At 39.0% G+C, this 17,941-nt stretch overlaps 1 protein-coding gene across 1 annotated transcript in view; it reads left to right on the top strand.

The window, feature by feature from the left end:
- The window catches only part of LOC108549898 (UNC93-like protein), a 53,633-nt gene that overhangs the window by 16,540 nt on the left and 19,152 nt on the right, over positions 1-17,941 (top strand). Inside the window, exon 3 of the mRNA XM_017903469.1 lies at positions 489-711. Coding sequence (XP_017758958.1) covers positions 489-711 — 223 coding nt within the window. The remainder of the gene's footprint in view (positions 1-488; positions 712-17,941) is intronic.

The following is a 17,941-nucleotide window of genomic DNA, read 5'->3' as shown; positions in this document are numbered from 1 at the left end:
ATATATAATACGTATATTCATATATTATTCTACAGGAAATACAATATTTATTATTACACAAATTTATTGTAAACTTACTGTTGCTTTCGACGAAATTAATCTTGACCTTTATCCAGATAAAAATTTCACCGTTATCTATTCTGCTATTTCACTGCTATCTATGTACACCATATTTGCTCATTTACATTAGCCACACATTTCAATACCTCCGATAACAGTAAATAAGAAAATGGTACACGTATACACAATACGTATAAAGAACATACGAAGCCTTCAGTACCGATCGAACAAACTAATCCTCTATAAGTTACAATTCAATCGAGCCATAATTAGAATATCATCGATACCAATTGCATTTACAATCGCGTTTAACAAGCGACGTCATTTGTTCAAATTTGTTGCGAACCGCGAATGCGGTAGCTTCATCGAGGTGATGTCTGTATCTACCCGTTTAATCAAAGACCAAATCGATTTGTTTGAATTCCAAGTGCTCAGCGGGGGAGAGTTCGGCAGCGACCACGGGAACGGGAACAACACGAATTGGAACAAAATCAAGCTCTGCGGGGCCGACTTCTGCGTCCTTGGTAACGGAGGCCACGAGACCCTGGAGCGTCCTCCGGAGTCGGAGATCTACGAAATTTCTGCGATCTATCTAACTTGTGTAATCGTCGCCGTGATCATCGTCGCTTTGTTCGTCGATCCTCTCTCGAGGTGAGTACCACGCAACGTGGATGCACGCGCGCGATTGGTCGAAATGGCACCACGCAGCTTTCCACTCTCTGTCGACCTTTAATTTTTCACCAGCCGTGGCGGCCGGTGATTAATACTGGATACAAATGTCGGCTGCCACTCGTAATAACCGTATTTATTGCATTATTCGAATATTCTACCCTTAGAAGCAAGAAAATTCCACGAACGATGATGATAGCGTTGAAAAATTGCACTCGCGTTATTTATCGTTGATAATTCAAACTCGGATGACTCGAGCGGAATAGGTAGCAGCTCGTTATGCGTACGCGCGTTTCTTTCCATGGGAATCGCCAGGATTATGGATTTATTGGATAGCTGAATGGATTATGTGGAAATTTCGCTTTGAAAAATCGTTTGCTAATTACGCGCAATTGATAACCCAAGGCCTAATGATCGCCAGGATCGATGATACGCGTTTCGTTCCACTGTTTGAACAGTCGATAATTGCCGATTTATCGAACGCTTTGTAATTTCTTCTAAGGACATTGAGCAATTGTTTTCCAGCTATTGCGACATCACGTGTCTGATACATTCACGAATTATCCGCGTGTGCAAGTACCTCGCTGCTTTCAGAGATTGCTATAATTAACAATTCCGTTGTGTAATTTTAATCGCTGATTTTATGCACAAAGTGGCAAAGAGTCGCTTTTTTACGCCTTTGTAACGTCGATCGAACGTCGAGGGGAGGAGGAACGTGGAATTTATTCCGTATTTAAATTAGGAGTTCGATGGGATTTGCAATCCTGACAATGATGTCGGCTTTGAACAACGACGTACGCGTGTGCAAGAGTTTCGAGAAGCTAAGTCTCGGGATAAATTATACGTCGCGGCTTATGATACCCTGCGTCGAAGGATTTCATCAAGCATGCGTATCCGTGGCGAACTTGAAAGCCGAACAGCGCGAAGATACAATCGCATTTGAGAAAACTGGCATACGGAATGGTTTTTGTTTTAATGTCAATATTTAATATCGATGAATCATTCGTTGAAGAGGCTACGCGAGGAGTCTGTTTATCATTTAACGCGGACTAACCTTCCGTTTATTATTGAGAAAACACTCGAAGCTTCTGGAAGTCTAGCACACCTTGGGTATTATTTAAAGTTAAACAAATATCGACTCGTCTCCGGGGAGAGACGATTACCGAAACAACCGGTGAAACTCTGTATTTTTCCGTTTCCGTCATTAAAAGCCGTCATCCGTACTTTCAACTTAACCAGCACCATCATCAGCATCCTCCTTTTCCTCTGTACCACTTCGTGGCCTTCGAATATGAGACGGGACACCAAGGAAACGTTGGAAAAGTCATTTCATTCAATTAACGCGCGTGTATTATTTATCTCATTTTGTTTTCCCGGTTTCCTCTGTGCCATTTCGTGGCCTTCGAACGAGAGACAAAGGAAACGACGCAGAAATTATTTTATCCAATTAACTCGAGTGTTTTATTTATTTCATTTCGCCGCATGCCTATAGAGAGTTCACGCGCAGTCTAAAGATATACCTGCAAATTGAAAAGTGCAATTATCGAACGAGGGAACGAAGATGAGAAATAATTTAGCGATGTACACAGCGATACTCGAGTACACGTGTGTGCACGATCGATAGGAATTCGGTTTTCCGTTTACATTTCCAAAATTAAACACGCGTTACGCCACACACGTGTGTCGTGTTAGTAAATTATGAGATAAGAGCGATTTTTGACATGTTTGTTTATCGAGAAATTAGCCAATTCCGAAGCGCGGTATAGTGACTTCTGGTGCTAAAAAATATATCCAATTTCGTTCAACTCGGTTTTTGTTTACCCGCTTCTAGTTATCCTATTTAGTACGCGAACTTTAAGTGGCTCTAACTCGAAGTGCCATTCATGTCCCAGCGATGATTAATTCGGCTAAAAGGAAAAGGAAATTTCGACAATCTCTATGTAATCTACGAACGCTATTGAACCCTGGTTATTTAACGAAAAAATTGTCACAGTTCGTGACTCATTACGACGACGATTGTTTGCCTTTCGGATAAGCATAATGAGTAGCGTAAACAGCGAGGGAACAAATGGTAACGATAAAGTCGATCATGCACGATGAATGACGTAGGAGGAACATTAACGTAAACGATGTAATTATCCGAAAACAGATTTTTATCAGTTTACCCCTGAGAGTGATATCTTTATCCTGCCCCGTCCGCCATATTGTGGACACAAGGCGAAATTTATTTTCCCTCCGTTAACTTTTCATATTTGTTCGCGATTGAATCACGGTTCAAGCGTATGCAAACGATACGATCGGCTGCAGTAAATCTTGCCCGCGGTTTTTCTCTATTTTCTCGTCTATGCACACGTGTACTTTCGCGTCGCATTTTCTTCTTTCCTTCTCAACGTCAGCACACAGACCTTCCCACGTAAATTCAACAACGTCATATGCATTCGATCAATACCGACATTGAGCTGTAATTATTAATTTATGTCCAGCCTTGAATGAAATTAAGCGTTCCATTTCGTTCGTTCAACGTACTACGATCTGAATGGGCGACAGTATCTGCAGAGCCTCTTTGTTCCTGCACATTGACGTAAATCATCGTTTTTCTCTACACCTAATTTTGTTTCCTGCGTCACGATCTATACGTCACGTCTTAATTACGAATTCCAAACCGAGTCAAAAGAAGCCAAAACACGGGCTTCCTGCTTATCCCTGTACCCACACAAAAGATCCCCAGATTTATTTTTCGCGAATTCATAATGGCATTTGTTTCAATTCTAAATTCCAAACTTAGGTAAAACACACAAAAATTTCGAATTATTTTAACATTAGAAATACCAACCCAGTCAAAATGGTCCCAGAATTTTCCTTTTTGCAATCACCGAACACATACACCTGCTTTAAGAATAAAATTGATATCAACTCGTATTAAGAAATAACTGTAATCGATATATTCACTCATATTCATCGTACCGTTGAAATTACTATAATCTGTGCAGTTATAGTTAGGTACCCATTAAAGATTGGTAGTTCTATTGTTAATACGTTCTAATTAACACGTTCCGTATCCATAAATGGTACACGCAGACATATTTTTTAATGTGCTGAAAATATGTTTTATGGCAAATTTAATTCCATAAAATCAAAATACCAATTTTTAGCCAAAACGGCCTGGAGATCATGTCAGGCAAAAATAGCTTAACTCGGAACGTGTTAATACAGTAGTAATATACAGTGACGAATTAAGTATGCTAAATTATATATAATAATATTAAGATAGTGTCATAAAATATCACGTAAAATTATTTAAATCCATTTTCTAACCAATTTTGTATATCACGACGTCAATCTCGTGACTTCCAAACTAAACCAAAATTATTATCTTCTTACCTATCGGTGAACTTACCCCATAGCATTTAGCAAGATGGTCATTCCTATATAGTCTCGTGGTTATTTACGTCTTCCGCTCGATTTCCATAAGAATATTTTTAGAAAACATTTTTCCGAGCACAGAAAGTGTGGAGCTACCTTTATCAGATATCCGCACCTACTAATTACGCATAACGGGGGTTCGTGAATCATCCTGATCGTGTAACACCAGCGATAAGCCCCGATGTCCAAACGAAATTCACTTTGTCTATCGTAATGCAAGTATTATGGAAATTCGGACAGATAAGACGCGGTATATCGAGCGTTCCGTATTTTCGCTCATTAGGGTGAAACAAATTACCGTGTTACGTAAACGTGGCTCGTTTGGCCACTGTCTTTCACGGTGAACTTTTCAAGCGGCAGGGGAACCGCGAATACCTAGCCTACCTAGGGAGTGTGATTGTCAAGAAAGTCGCTGAGAAAACGAAACGTCACGAATTGGTTTCTAAAACCAGGATGTAGGTTAACGAAGCTGCTACGCTAGAAATCAATGTCAAAACCGTTTCGCTTGTTCGGATCCCCGTGGACGAGGGGGGAAAAGGAAGGACAAAGAGCGACAGTGACTGCGGGAGGGAAAAAAAGTAGCAGGCACTAGCTGATTAAATGTAAAATCGATCTTCCATGGCGGTCGGTGTGACAATGGCGACCGGTTAGTGACAGAGGAGGATCGAAAGTCAGGAATATTCGCGTTTCGAAGAAATCAATTTGCACGGAGCCGAATGGCCGCGAACATTATCGGCGTGGCAGGAGGAAAGAAAAAAGATCGTGTTTCGATCGACCGGATGATGGAAGCACGATGATGCGGCCGGGTACTCCCCTGGAAGCTTGCCTACGGCCAAATAAATTATACATATCCTTTGAACGGGCAGGTGTCAACGAAAAAGTGCTTCATCGCTTCGAGATACACGCCTCTTCGTTAAAACTTCGTTTTATTTTATCGACGGGAATCTTCAATTTTTGTCTCTTTTTTTCTACCATCAAATCGCCAAGTTTCAGTTCGTACACATAACACGCACCGGGGACAGTTCGTTTCGTACCCAACGAAATCCTACGTCGATCTAATTGGCTGAATATAATTACGAGTAATTATTTTCGGGGAATTTCTTCCTCGTTTTCATTGGAATGATTAATAGCGTGAGGTGGGATTGAATATTTTTTCCCGTTGGAATCCTGAATTGATCGAAAATTATTTTTCTTTTTCTTCTTTTTTTTTTCGGTGGTTGATTGTATCGATGGAAAATAATTTTTTCCCGTAACACGATTCTCTCGATGGAAAATAATTTTTTTCAACAACGCGATTGCGTCAATTAAAGATTATTTATTTCCATGACACGAGTCTATCGATTAGGAATCACTCTTCTCCAGAGTGCGATTATGTCGATCGAAAATTGTTGGTTTGCGCGTCACGATTTTCCTATTTTTCCGTTCTTCGGGAGAATTATCACGATCCATGGAAAATTACTCTTCCCTCCGTGACGCGATATTTCGTTCGATCGGGAATTGTTTTGCTTGTTCCATAGGTCGATTTTGTCGTGCTCGATCGGGCGCGATTGTATTTATCAATGGCCGCGGATGTACTACGAATCTCGTGGCGGAATCGAGTTTCCAGAAGCTTCCGGTGGCGGGTCGCTTCTTGAAAACTCGCCCACATAACGGAAGAGAAAAAAAGAGCGAGAAAAAAGACAGTAATGTTTTTTTCCAGGAGTATTACGAAACGCGCACCTTAATAAGCGTGTATCGCGCGAGATCCGTGCAAGATCCCCTCCCCTTCTCCCATTCAGAATCGCTATAAACATTGCTCTGTTCATGATTACAAAATAGCGTACATCCGACGCGGGATGCATCGAAGCACGGAGCGGTTACACAACCACCCACTGCAATTTGTACTTACCGATAAATTTCTGACTGTTGCCAGCATTGAAGTCTCTGCATGCGAGGGTACAGCGTCGGGGCTTCGGCTCGAGAGACACTTCGTCGTTGCGAATGGCAAACAATTTTTAATCTAGTAACGATACAAACCCAAAAACGTTTCTTTATTCTTCAATAAATATTATAATATTTTATTCCTTTTTTTTTTAGTAATATACTATATTTATTTCATAATTTGGTATTTTTAAATACAATTAAATATCATCATAGTAATATAATATTGTAATATCTTTTTTCACGCAGAATCGTTTGACAAACATTAGGTGTCCATTATATTCATTTATACGAATTATCGTCCAACTTTCTCGAGTCTAAATGTAATTACAACGTGCCTGTTAATACACGAATTCTCTGTTTACGAAAGTAATTATACAAAATGGTATTACGAGATGCAGAGGCATAAGAGCAAACTAAACACGATGAAAAACATAGTGTGCACAAATTCTGATTACGTAAAGAATTTCATCCTGGAACGATAGGTGATCAGATCCAAGGGACAATTTTTGTCCTATTTTCAAAATGTAACCAATCTCGATTTGGAAATCAAGAGTGTTGAGAAATTCAATGCACCATCGGGGTTTTAGCATGATACGGAAATCTCTTCGGGTCTATTTCTACCTGTGATTATACAACGTTCCTCGACACGCTCGTATGTTTAATTTCATTCGGTCATATCTTGTTTATACCTTTTCGACGAAAAAAGTAGGAAGAAAGAAATGGCAGGGAAATTTGTGGCACGAAACGTGCGGGACGAGTCGTAGGAAGAAAAAGAAAGTGTCGGGTATCCTCGATTGCGTAAGGAATTTCACCGTAAAAATAGGCGATCATTTGGAAGAATTTTTCTTCTTTTTCAGTCGGAACACGATCGATCGTTAAGATCGACGAGCTGTTTGCAAATAGAATATTCGATACCTGACACTTCGAGATTTTCAAATATAACTTGAATCATTCGTGGTCTATTCGTCAACAAGCGAGCACCATTTAATCTAAGGCTAACATTGACAATGTTGAGACAACAATAACTCGAGCGTAGATATTTACGATACCCGAATGTTTTCATCCTGCAGGAAGGAATGAACAATATAGTAGCATATGATAATTACCATATGCCAGAATATAAAACACCAGCACCGCGTCTCATTGAGAATCGTAGCGATGTACTGCGCGTAACTGGAAAGATGTTTCTCGGAAGGAATGCGGGTCTGATTAACCATAACGTAATAGGACCACCTTATCTCGTATAGTAACAAATGAGCCGTCCATAGGTCGAGACGATTAACTTCGCTTTTTGAGTTTCTTAAAATCCCAGTGACGACGCACATTTTTTCGTCCTATTTATTTACATTCGTGATATCTGAAATAAATTTCTACTTTTTGCTTCTACTTTCCGCATACCAGGTATAATAGCACATTGGGTACGTCAGTCTGCGTTATTGATTGGAAGTATCACGTCTGGAAGTCGAATTGTATAACACGACAGGACGAAGACGAGGAACAGGATACGTCAAGATCGAGTGAGATACAGCTACACAGAGTTGCAAAACAATAACGTAGACGTAGGATCAGTGTTAGTCATTAACGCGAAATAGGAAACACCAATGTAGCTTATTGTCTGTATTCGTTCCTGAGAACCTAAAGGTGGAAACTCCAATGGACCCTGCTATGGGTGCACGAAGATTCTTTCTAGCTCTGTAATAGGTAACAATTGAACGCCATTTTGGCAGAAGGCCTATCCGTCAAGACTGTCAAAAAATTCGAAATTTCAGTTTTGATTAGGGGTAAATTCATCGTTGGTATTTCACGAAAATATCGGAAATAAAATTTTTCTTTTTCTCATATAATGGTATATTGCAATCTATGCAGGTAGTAGTGCCTATTTGTCCTAGAGCGTTTACGAATCCAGAAATTTCGCGATTTTAAGTCGTGTTAATACGTCAATCTTCGAAGACTTATTGGATCACGAAGCTGAACCTGTAATACCTTTACTAATATTGAAAATATGGCGATATTCGAGCTACCCGTATTTACAAAACATCGGTAAATGTCGGCATACTACTTCTCAAGCCAAGAAATTCGGTTAGAACTGGAATATCTGTATTCGGCGGTCTGGTCATGTGGCCAAAATGTAAATACCGTTATTTATGAGGCCCCTCTGGTGCGTCGTGGCGCCAACGACTCGACCCAGCGGCCAAATAGCTTCCGGCAAGTGATCGAGTCATATAAGCGAGCCGGCCTGTCGGGGATTTGTCATTTCGAGCCTCGGTGATCCCGTGGCTTCGCGGAATGGTCCCCGGCAAAGATTTACAGGCCGCAGAATTTTTCTCGATGCTCACGCCATTTGCATTTCAATCACGCTCAGTCCGGCGAACATTGTTTGCGCCTTTTATAACAGTACATAGCACCGGTGTCCACCAAGGACGCCTGTTCTCTTATCCGTACGTTGGCTACGTTCTAATGATACATCGTTGCTAAAAATATTAATGGCTCTCGCGAGAATGCTGATTTTCTATTGTAGCATTTTCTATCGGTGCTCGTGACGTCCTGCAGGCGCACAGGCGTCGTTAGATTTGCATATTCGCCGAGTACACGCCGTTTCATTGATAATTAATGCGTCTGACCTTCCGCTTCATTAGATCCCGAGATATCGCGCCTGTGTTGGTAAACACGAAACAGCCACGGTGATTCTATCGCCTAATCTATGGCCTGCCATAGGCTGCGGGAATCTATGATCTGACGTGCCAGGAAAGGAAGAAAAAAATTAGTTCGCGAGATTCTCACGATTGAAGTGAATGAAAGGAAGGTACGTTCGTGGAGCGGAAAAATGGCGGGCGTTGTTGGCATCTTGATCTCTAGGTTTGGGTAGGTGGTGCATTTCGTCTCGTTTCGAGGTATCCCGAGACATTGGCTGTGGATGAATCATGTGTTTCGTATTGTACCATTAGGCATCGCTGGTGACGAGATATTTCACGTGTTTTAGGTATCTATCGAGGATGGCCACGAGGTAGATAGCTGTCAGGCGTGATTAGTAATGAGATGTTTAGTCTGCATCGTGTTGACGTTAGAATTATCAAGCTGTGTATTTGGGTCCATATAGAGATAACGTGGAGATAATAATTAAAAATTAGAATTGAAATTTAGATACCTAGATATACGTGTGTGTGTACGGATTATAGATAGATAGATAGATAGAATAAGTAAGATCTAATGTGCATAGATAATAATAATTAGAATACTATGATGAAAACTGTGCGAGTATATATTTAAACCTATATATATTCTATATATTAAATATAATATCTATATTTAATATTCAATATTTATCTAAAAATCAGTATCGAATTTGCCAAAAGCAACCACAAACCCATAAAAATTTTTTAGATACCTAGATACACATATGTGTGTACAGATTATAGATAGATAGATAGAATAATTAAGTTCTAATGTGTATAGATAATAATAATTAAAATACTATGATGAAAATTATGCGAGTATATATTTAAATCTATTTATACTCTATATATTCAATATAATACCTATATTTAATATTTAATATTTATCTGAAAATCAGTATCGAATTTGCCAAAAGCAACTGCAAACTCATACAAATTTCGGAAATAAAATGTCTGAAAATAGTCATTTTGACTTGCTCGATAGTTTCAGTGTCTACTTAATTTCTCATACACATAGAAAGCATTTAAAAAGAGAAATTCAAAGATTCAAAGATCCAGGATGTTCCTAGAAGAAAAATATAAGTTCCTTTAAGAATAAAATATAATTTCGTACTTTCTTGTATGCATCTTCAACGAGCTTAATTTATTTGTCCACAGCAATTACCCTGAGTCGCAAGTTACTCCTAAATGCAAAGTTATAATATAAAATTGATTGATTTTATATCCCATGCTCATTAAGGACTTTTTAATTCCTCTCAATGAGCGCTATGTACATACGTAATGTTCTGCATGAATAAGATCAGTTATCTTTTAGCATTAAACGATGCTAATTTTACGAATGACTATGCTTATGATTTTTCTGTCTTCCAGAATACCTTTCTCTTATTATAACAAGTATAATTTCTGGATTAAACAGACAGGATATCGAAGGAAAAACTGTACAGGCAGTACTCTGAATTGTGTTTTTCATAATCCCGATACGATTGTTATTTGGCAATTAGGAAAGTATGAATTCTCGAATGCAAATACGTGTCACGGGACGCTTTTTATCGAGCATGGTTTCACGATATAGTCATTTATGATCGCGTTCTACCGGGAACAAATAAAAGGTATTAGAATGCAAATTTTACGATTCTTTATGGATTACGCAACAGCCGGGCTGTTATACACATTCATTCATAGGATCGCTCAGATATGATCCTCGTGTTGATCATTTCAGCCAGATTTACGACCGTGCCGCGTAATATCAGAGCGGTTAGAAAAATTGTCCTTTTCCTCTGTCCATTTTATTTATCCTCGCGAATATACGCGTAAGCCTCTGCGAAGCTTCCGAATAATTCCAAATTTAAATATTCACTGCGCGAATGAATGTTTACGGGTACGGATGAATTTTTGATGATTTAGAAAGTAGAAAGCACGGGTACGAGATTTTCTAAAATTTTTTGGTTGAATTTGAAGTCGGGATTGAGCAGTGATCGATCGTGTCGAGGATTATCCACTTCCTCGCGTTTCTATGCTACTCTCTCATAGATCTTTCGAAATTTCGCGAAGAACCTTGCTCGTGTTTCTAGTAGTAAATAAATTTGGTTTATTCATCTCGGTATGCGCATTTGGAGAATTTATTTTGTCGAACCCGTATGCTATTTCTATCAAACCTGATTCATCAGATTTTTATCCTAGTGGTATATACTCGAATACCTTCAGCATTCACATCATCGAAACTTTCCGTTAAACGCATTGAAGCGAAATCGTGTTGCAAGAATGTCGTGTTATAAAGAATTTATAGATACACGCAAATATACCGGGTGTATCGTGGAATGGGTCAAAGAGGGTTAAAGTTTGATCTCTGTATACCAAAACGCGAAAAAGAAACGTACAGAAGCGTGTCTATATACCTTCAAAGATACATAAGTTTCTCAAAGACTAATTCCATAATGTTAATTTTAACGTATCTTTTATATTTTTAACGAATATTTTAATTTTCTTATAAATTTGATTCAGGTGTATTCAATTCACAACCACCTAGGCTTAACCAGCTATCATTGATCTATATATTTTATAACACGTTTCTATCACACATCAAATGATCATAAATATTATTATGTAATTTAATGATCTTCCCAGAGAATGTCGGAAAATTAATGAAAGTAATCAATAGAAGTACCAATAGCGATTAATTCCCTGCATTGCTATTTATTTACGAGAATTAATAAAGCTTAAACATATGTCTACATGTCCATTACATCTACATCTACATATCGATAAAGTTAGACGTGCTTAAAAAATTTGTACAAATTTTGCAATGCATCTTTGCCTCTTACGATGCAACTCGTTTTTGCACGGTTTGGCATGAAAAACTCATGACGAGCTAGAGTCGTGACTATACTGCAAAGAATTAAAACGTGCTAAATCTAAACCAACACGTTCCAAGACACGCGTCTATATGATTTTTCTTTTTCCTTTAACACGTAGAACTACCACTCAAACTTTGCCCAACCTTACCGACACACCCTGTACATACGTAATATGTTTTTCAATGCGGCCATACCAGTACCTGCTTTGTCTCTCCTCGCCATGGTCGCTGAGAGAAAGGTGTATCTTGTGCCAGAAACACTTGACGTACTTTCGATTTCCGGCATTCTGCGCTCGGATGAACATCCAATTCATCGTCGGCCGATTCACCTGCACAATATCGGCGTGCAATCCATGTACCACGTGCTGCGCGTGAAACATATTACACGTCCGATGATACCGCGATTGCTATTCCGTTTCTTGGAACGATTAATTTCCAATCGGTCGCCTCTCGATCCTCCGCAATTCCGAAACGAGGTAAACGATTCCGAGCGATCGGCTTCGCAATTAGCAAGAAATAACTGTATATTTCCCAGCGATTTCCATTGACAATGTAATACCTGTGATCGTCAATTAGCTTCTCTCCTACTTTTTGCACCGGCTAATCATGTCGTTATACCAATCGCCTATGGATGATTTCAATTTCTTCGCCGATACATTCCTGGATATTATCAGACGTAATTAGCAGTACCAGTTTGATGATTCTTGAAAATTTTTATGCTCGATCACTAATGTTGCTTAATCTCGCAATTTATGCGACTGATTTTTAATCGTACCATTACGGGAGGAATTTCCAGTAATCGAATTAGCGTTGCTACAAGATCTATTGGATAAGGGAATTTTCCCGTGGAAGAACGATCGGTTAGCATTGTTCGTTTCCTGTTTGATGTTATTACGCGGAAGGTGTCAATTTATGCGATATCAATTTTCCGATGAAGTAGCGGAAAATAATTGTTTCGATAACGATTACAGAAGAGGTGTCAATGCGCGTAATATTAATTTCGTGTCGAAGTAACGAGATAGATACACTACTCGAACATCAAATTTCGATCAGTGGAATCTTTAAATAATTGTTATGAAAAAGATGTCGACACGTGTAATATTAATCTCGTGTCAGGATAGTGAATAAGATACAGCATTGAACTGTGAAATTTTGAACTGTGGAATTTTTCAGTAATATTAGAAAAATATTAAATAAATATTTAATTAATAAGATATAACGCGCAAATATGAGATATTTGCATAGTAAAATATTCGAAAGCAGTGTCAACGCGTGTAATATTAAGTTCGCGTCGAAGCAGAGAGAAAGACATACTTTTCGAGTATAAAGTATTTGGATAGCGAAATGTTAGAATAGTTGAGTAATAATTACCACAGGAAACGAGAAAAAGAAAAGGACCCTCTCAGAGCAGATGGTAATTAACACGTTCATTGTGTACACCCAAGATCGAAATCGGCACGTACTTCCTCGACATGCGTGCGATGCCGACTAAAGCACGAAAAATCAGGAAATATAAAAAAAAGGAAACTTGTATGATAAATTACGCGAATCACGTATGCTTTATAATATAGAAACAGATCTTGTATGGAAATCATTCGTTAGCATATAGCATAAATTACAAAGCCTTAATCATCGGTGGTCGTGTTAAAACATTATTCCAGCCTTGTTACCAAACACACGGTTACTAAGAACTAAACTAAATTCCAAGATATCCTCGTTATTTTCTATACAAAGGAGACTCTATGCACGTGTAATAATCTGTAAAGTAAAATTAAGATAATGGATGAATAAATCACCCCATGCCTGTGTTTCTTCAGCGAATCGGGAAAAAAGAAGAATCGCGATCTTGGAAACAAGCCTTTTGAGAGTGACAATGTGAACAAAGCAGCGTTCCATCTTCCAAGTTTTGCGTCTTGATTTAAAATTTTGCGTCTTTGTTTAAAAATCGTTTGCCGACAGGTAGTACAGGCAACGAGGATCGAATCAGTAGCGTGAACCCTCTGTGACGCCATGCTTGGAACTGACGTACATGTGTATTTATATCTTTACAGCCTTATTTTATCCATTTACCATTAACCTCCTTGCATCAAATGATCTATCCACGGTAATTACCGCTTTCTAATTCAAGAAACAAACCGGCGCGATAAATCCTGATCACTTGCAATATCCTTTTCCTCGTTCTCCTCGGTGAAAAGAAAACCAACAAAATAATCAATCTCAACTCGTTCGACCAAAGTTAACACTTCGGCATTCAAGAGGCGAGACGTCATTCGGCAAAATTCTAAAGATCCATCCTTATTATCGAGCTTAAAATAATACAAAGATTCGCGGAATACTGGAATAAAAAATTCTATGGGTTGATTTATGCGCGACTTTCCTCCTACGACTTATGGCAGAAAATATGACTGACATTGAAATGCTTCGAGGCGGTGCTTGGCCATAACAAGAGAACTTTCGAAGGATTAACCTAACCTTAATCAGTCGAAGGGAAACGTTTTTCCGTAAAGAAAATATCTCGAGAAACCTATCGCGATAATTCGAAACGTGAAAAGAACGCGATAAGTATAGTTACGTTATTGTTAACTCGATATTAACTATCCATCTTCGTATCTTTGCTAACAAGTGACACGAGGAGACATGTCTCTCGGGTATGGATTCATACTCAGCATTCATCTTGGAGTAATTAAAATTTTTCGCGAAACTTCATTCATGCTAGTAGACTGTGCACGCGAGCACACTGGCGTATCTAATCGCAAGAATGGCGGCCGTGTCACCCGATAGCGGAAGTCGGGTGGAACCAGTGGTTGCAGCATCGCTGTCAGACACGGGTATCACGAATATTTCGTTTCTTCTACTTCCATCGTCCAGGAATACCGGCCAGTGATATTTGCACGCCGCCAGTGTCGGCTTTTATTATATAAGAGACAAATAAGGTGCACGGCTACATAGATCCGTTCTCGAGTATCGTATCGCGACTCTCGGACTTATCGTTCCTAGCCCATTCCGAATCGACGCAACTGCCTCGTCAGCCAACCATAGTGCGTTATAACGGTTCAGAAGCCAGTCCCTGTTGCATGTCGAAAGAGCAGAATCGCCAGTGGGAAACTGCATGCAAAGAGACTGGTCGCCTGGGATCCCCGTGTTTCCGATTCGCTCCTCAGCCCGTTTCTGTCCACCGACTCTTATTCTTTCGAGATAAAGCGATTCCCGCTGACCTTGCCGCATTGTTACAACCGCTGGTACCGCGGATGACGTTATAATGGCGCTTAATGACGTTGGATTTTCTCTCCTTTTTATTTTCACGCGCGTTTGCCAGCCACCTTCGCGGCGAGAGGAACGATCTTTTTATGAAAGTGAGATTGTAGGAGGTGATCGTGAGGGAGGTCGTCATTTTGGAGGAAGTGACTCGAGTGTTGTGGTATGGAATATTTTAGAGGATGCTGGGTTTGTTGCGACGATATGCAGAGGACAGATTGCGCGAGGTATTCCACGAGATAGAATGATTGCATTGATTTCCAGTTTCCGGGGATTTCCAAACTTTATGTAAAATATAATACTTGTATTATACACCAAATTTTACCCAACTTTTAACGCAGAATTTCCTTTTTCGATAATGTAAACGAAGGCTCATCACAGTTTTTACTCTATGAGATAGAATGATAGGGTAGACTATGATTTTCAGTGTTTCCAGAGATTAATATTAGATTTGCGAATTTTATGTAAAATATATTATTTTTGCAGTAGATTATAGAGTAAATCTTATCTAATTTTAAGCATAAAATTTTCTTTTTCCATAATGTAAACGAAGGGTCACCACAATTTTTATTCTACGAGATAGAATGATAGGCCAGACTATGATTTTCAGTGTTTCCAGGGATTAATATTGGATTTGCGAATTTTATGTAAAATATATTACTTTTACAGTAGATTATAGAGTACACTTTACCCAATTTTAAACGTAAAATTTCCTTTTTTAATAATATAAACGAAGACTCACCACAGTTTTTATTCTACGAGGTAAAATGATAAGGTAGACTATGATTTCCAGTGTTTCCGGGGATTAATATTGGATTTGCGAATTTTATAAAAAATATATTACTTTTGCAGTAGATTATAAAGCAAACTTTACCCAATTTTAAACGTAAAAGGCTCACCACAGTTTTTATTCCAAATTTATAAAATTTCAAATATATTCCAAAAATATTCCCAAATATATTTCCAAATATATAAAATTTCCTGTTTCAATAACATAAGCGATGGTTCTCCGCAGTTTTCGTTTCCTCCTACAAATTTTACCTATTAACGAGAAAAATTGGATACGATGATAATGCAGACACAAAAAAGTGTTTTGCTGTTGGAGAAAGAGAAGACTTATCCTTTCATACGAGCAGATCGCGAATAGCGTGATCTTGAAGTAGGTGCTCGAGGACACGAATCAAAGATGTTTATAACTTCGATGTGACAGGTGTGAAGAGTAACTCCTTGTTCAGGGAAAAAATGTGGAGGAAATACGAGGAAGGACGAGGAAAATTCTGCAAAAACCGGCGTCGCCAGAGAGAGACATTCTTTTCTTAGGATTCATTCTTGGAGATTCTGCGGTTGCATCTCGTGAATGGAATGATGGATTGCTTGTTGCCGTTGTTTATGGTGTTGGCGTCTGTATGTAGGAAGATCGCGAGGATCTGTTTGCGTGGAATACTCAGAATGTTCTTTGTAACCGTAGTCATTGTACCACCGCGTGTAAGTCCCGTTAATTTATATTAATTCGATTTTCGCTGTCGTTGTTTCTAATTTATCCTTCGTGCCTCTCGTTCCACGCCTCGCTGTATTATTAAGCAACTCGAACAATGAGATGCTCGTTGTCAAGGTATCCCGTTGTAAACTCGAACCGCATTTTATCTACACCTCAGCGTGCAATTATGATATCGTCTCTTTCATCGATTCAATGGAGTATTGCGAAACCGTGACATAAATCATAGCGTCGTAAAACAGACAAATGGAAATGCAATTTTATTTTTACTAGCAAATGCCTTCGATGTTCGTGAGACTCGTATCGAATAATTATTTTCGTGCCTATTATAATACTATGTTAATTTATCCAATGTTTATAACGACGATCTTTGTATATTGAGGTATATTAATCTTCGAATTTTAAATTTAGACTAATTACCGAGACGCAAAAATTGATAGAATTCTCGGAAGAAGAACTTATTCGTTGCAAAAATTCTTATTTATCAGCGCAAGTATCTTTTGTGTCGTCACAATGACGAAGGTGCATTTTAATCGCTTCCATATATAAAATACACGGAAGTTTTTATTTTTGTTCCCTCTTTGACAGCTCCATTTTTGTTTAAAAACTGCAAAATACACTGTCCTTGTCGCGTTTCCATTTAAAAAACCATTTTGTTTGCATCGTTAGAATAACAAGCATACTTTAATCACTTTCCCACATAACGCATAAACAAACCTCGGTGTCCATTTCTTCTTCATAAAGCCTCTATATCTATTGAAAAAATCAATTTCTTCGACTTCCAACAAACCTACAATTTTACAAAAGATGGAATATTTTCATACAAAAATCGTGAATGATCTTCAATCTCTAATTTCCAATAAATCACCATTATTATCTCTCTTTACATCGAATCGTGTTGTGCTTCCCGTAATTTTCATTTGCACTTAAAAATCGCCATCCTTCTACGAAGGGATCCCCCTAGGAAATTCCATTTTCACAAGAAAAAAAAAAGAAGAAAACAATAGTAAGAGGAAACAAATACGTTGTATCCTTACAAAGCGAGTGGTTCTTTCATGCCACGGTCCGGGCTCGGGTTTACCCGAGAAAATAGTAGCGATTCACGTCTGTGGTACGTGACTTATCATAAAATTCGAACGCGCATCGACTCCATATTAAATCCGTATTACAACGACGTACAAGGTGGCCGGAAACTCGAGCGGCCTTGGATTCGACGGAAGCCAAAGGCTCTTTGCGTTATCGTCGCGAACGGTTTCGCGCTCGCAATGTTTCCCTCGCGCTCGCCGTGCATACATTTACGATCGATTAACGGTCCACGGCTAATAGTTTATTCCAGCGACATATTTACGATCGCCGGCCGGAGATTGTCCCTTTTTCCTTTTCCCTCCTTCGTCTTTTTCCTTTTTTCCTTTTCCTCCAGCCGTTCGTCAGATACACTAAGCGGCCGAGCGCGGCCGATACCGGGCCGTGAGTCAGGCATTCTTGAATTATGTATTTGGATTAGCTGATGGCTTGTTTAATGTTTACAGGCTGACACATTCTAGTTAGAATGTTCACGTGCATGACTTGCTCGTACGTTGACATTCGTGG

This window comes from Eufriesea mexicana, unplaced genomic scaffold (assembly GCF_001483705.2).
Source record: "Eufriesea mexicana isolate 0111107269 unplaced genomic scaffold, ASM148370v2 scaffold4744748180, whole genome shotgun sequence".
Taxonomy (NCBI): Eukaryota; Metazoa; Arthropoda; class Insecta; order Hymenoptera; family Apidae; genus Eufriesea; species Eufriesea mexicana.
The sequence above is the reverse complement of the archived record's forward strand: the minus strand, read 5'-3'. Positions and strand labels throughout refer to the sequence as shown.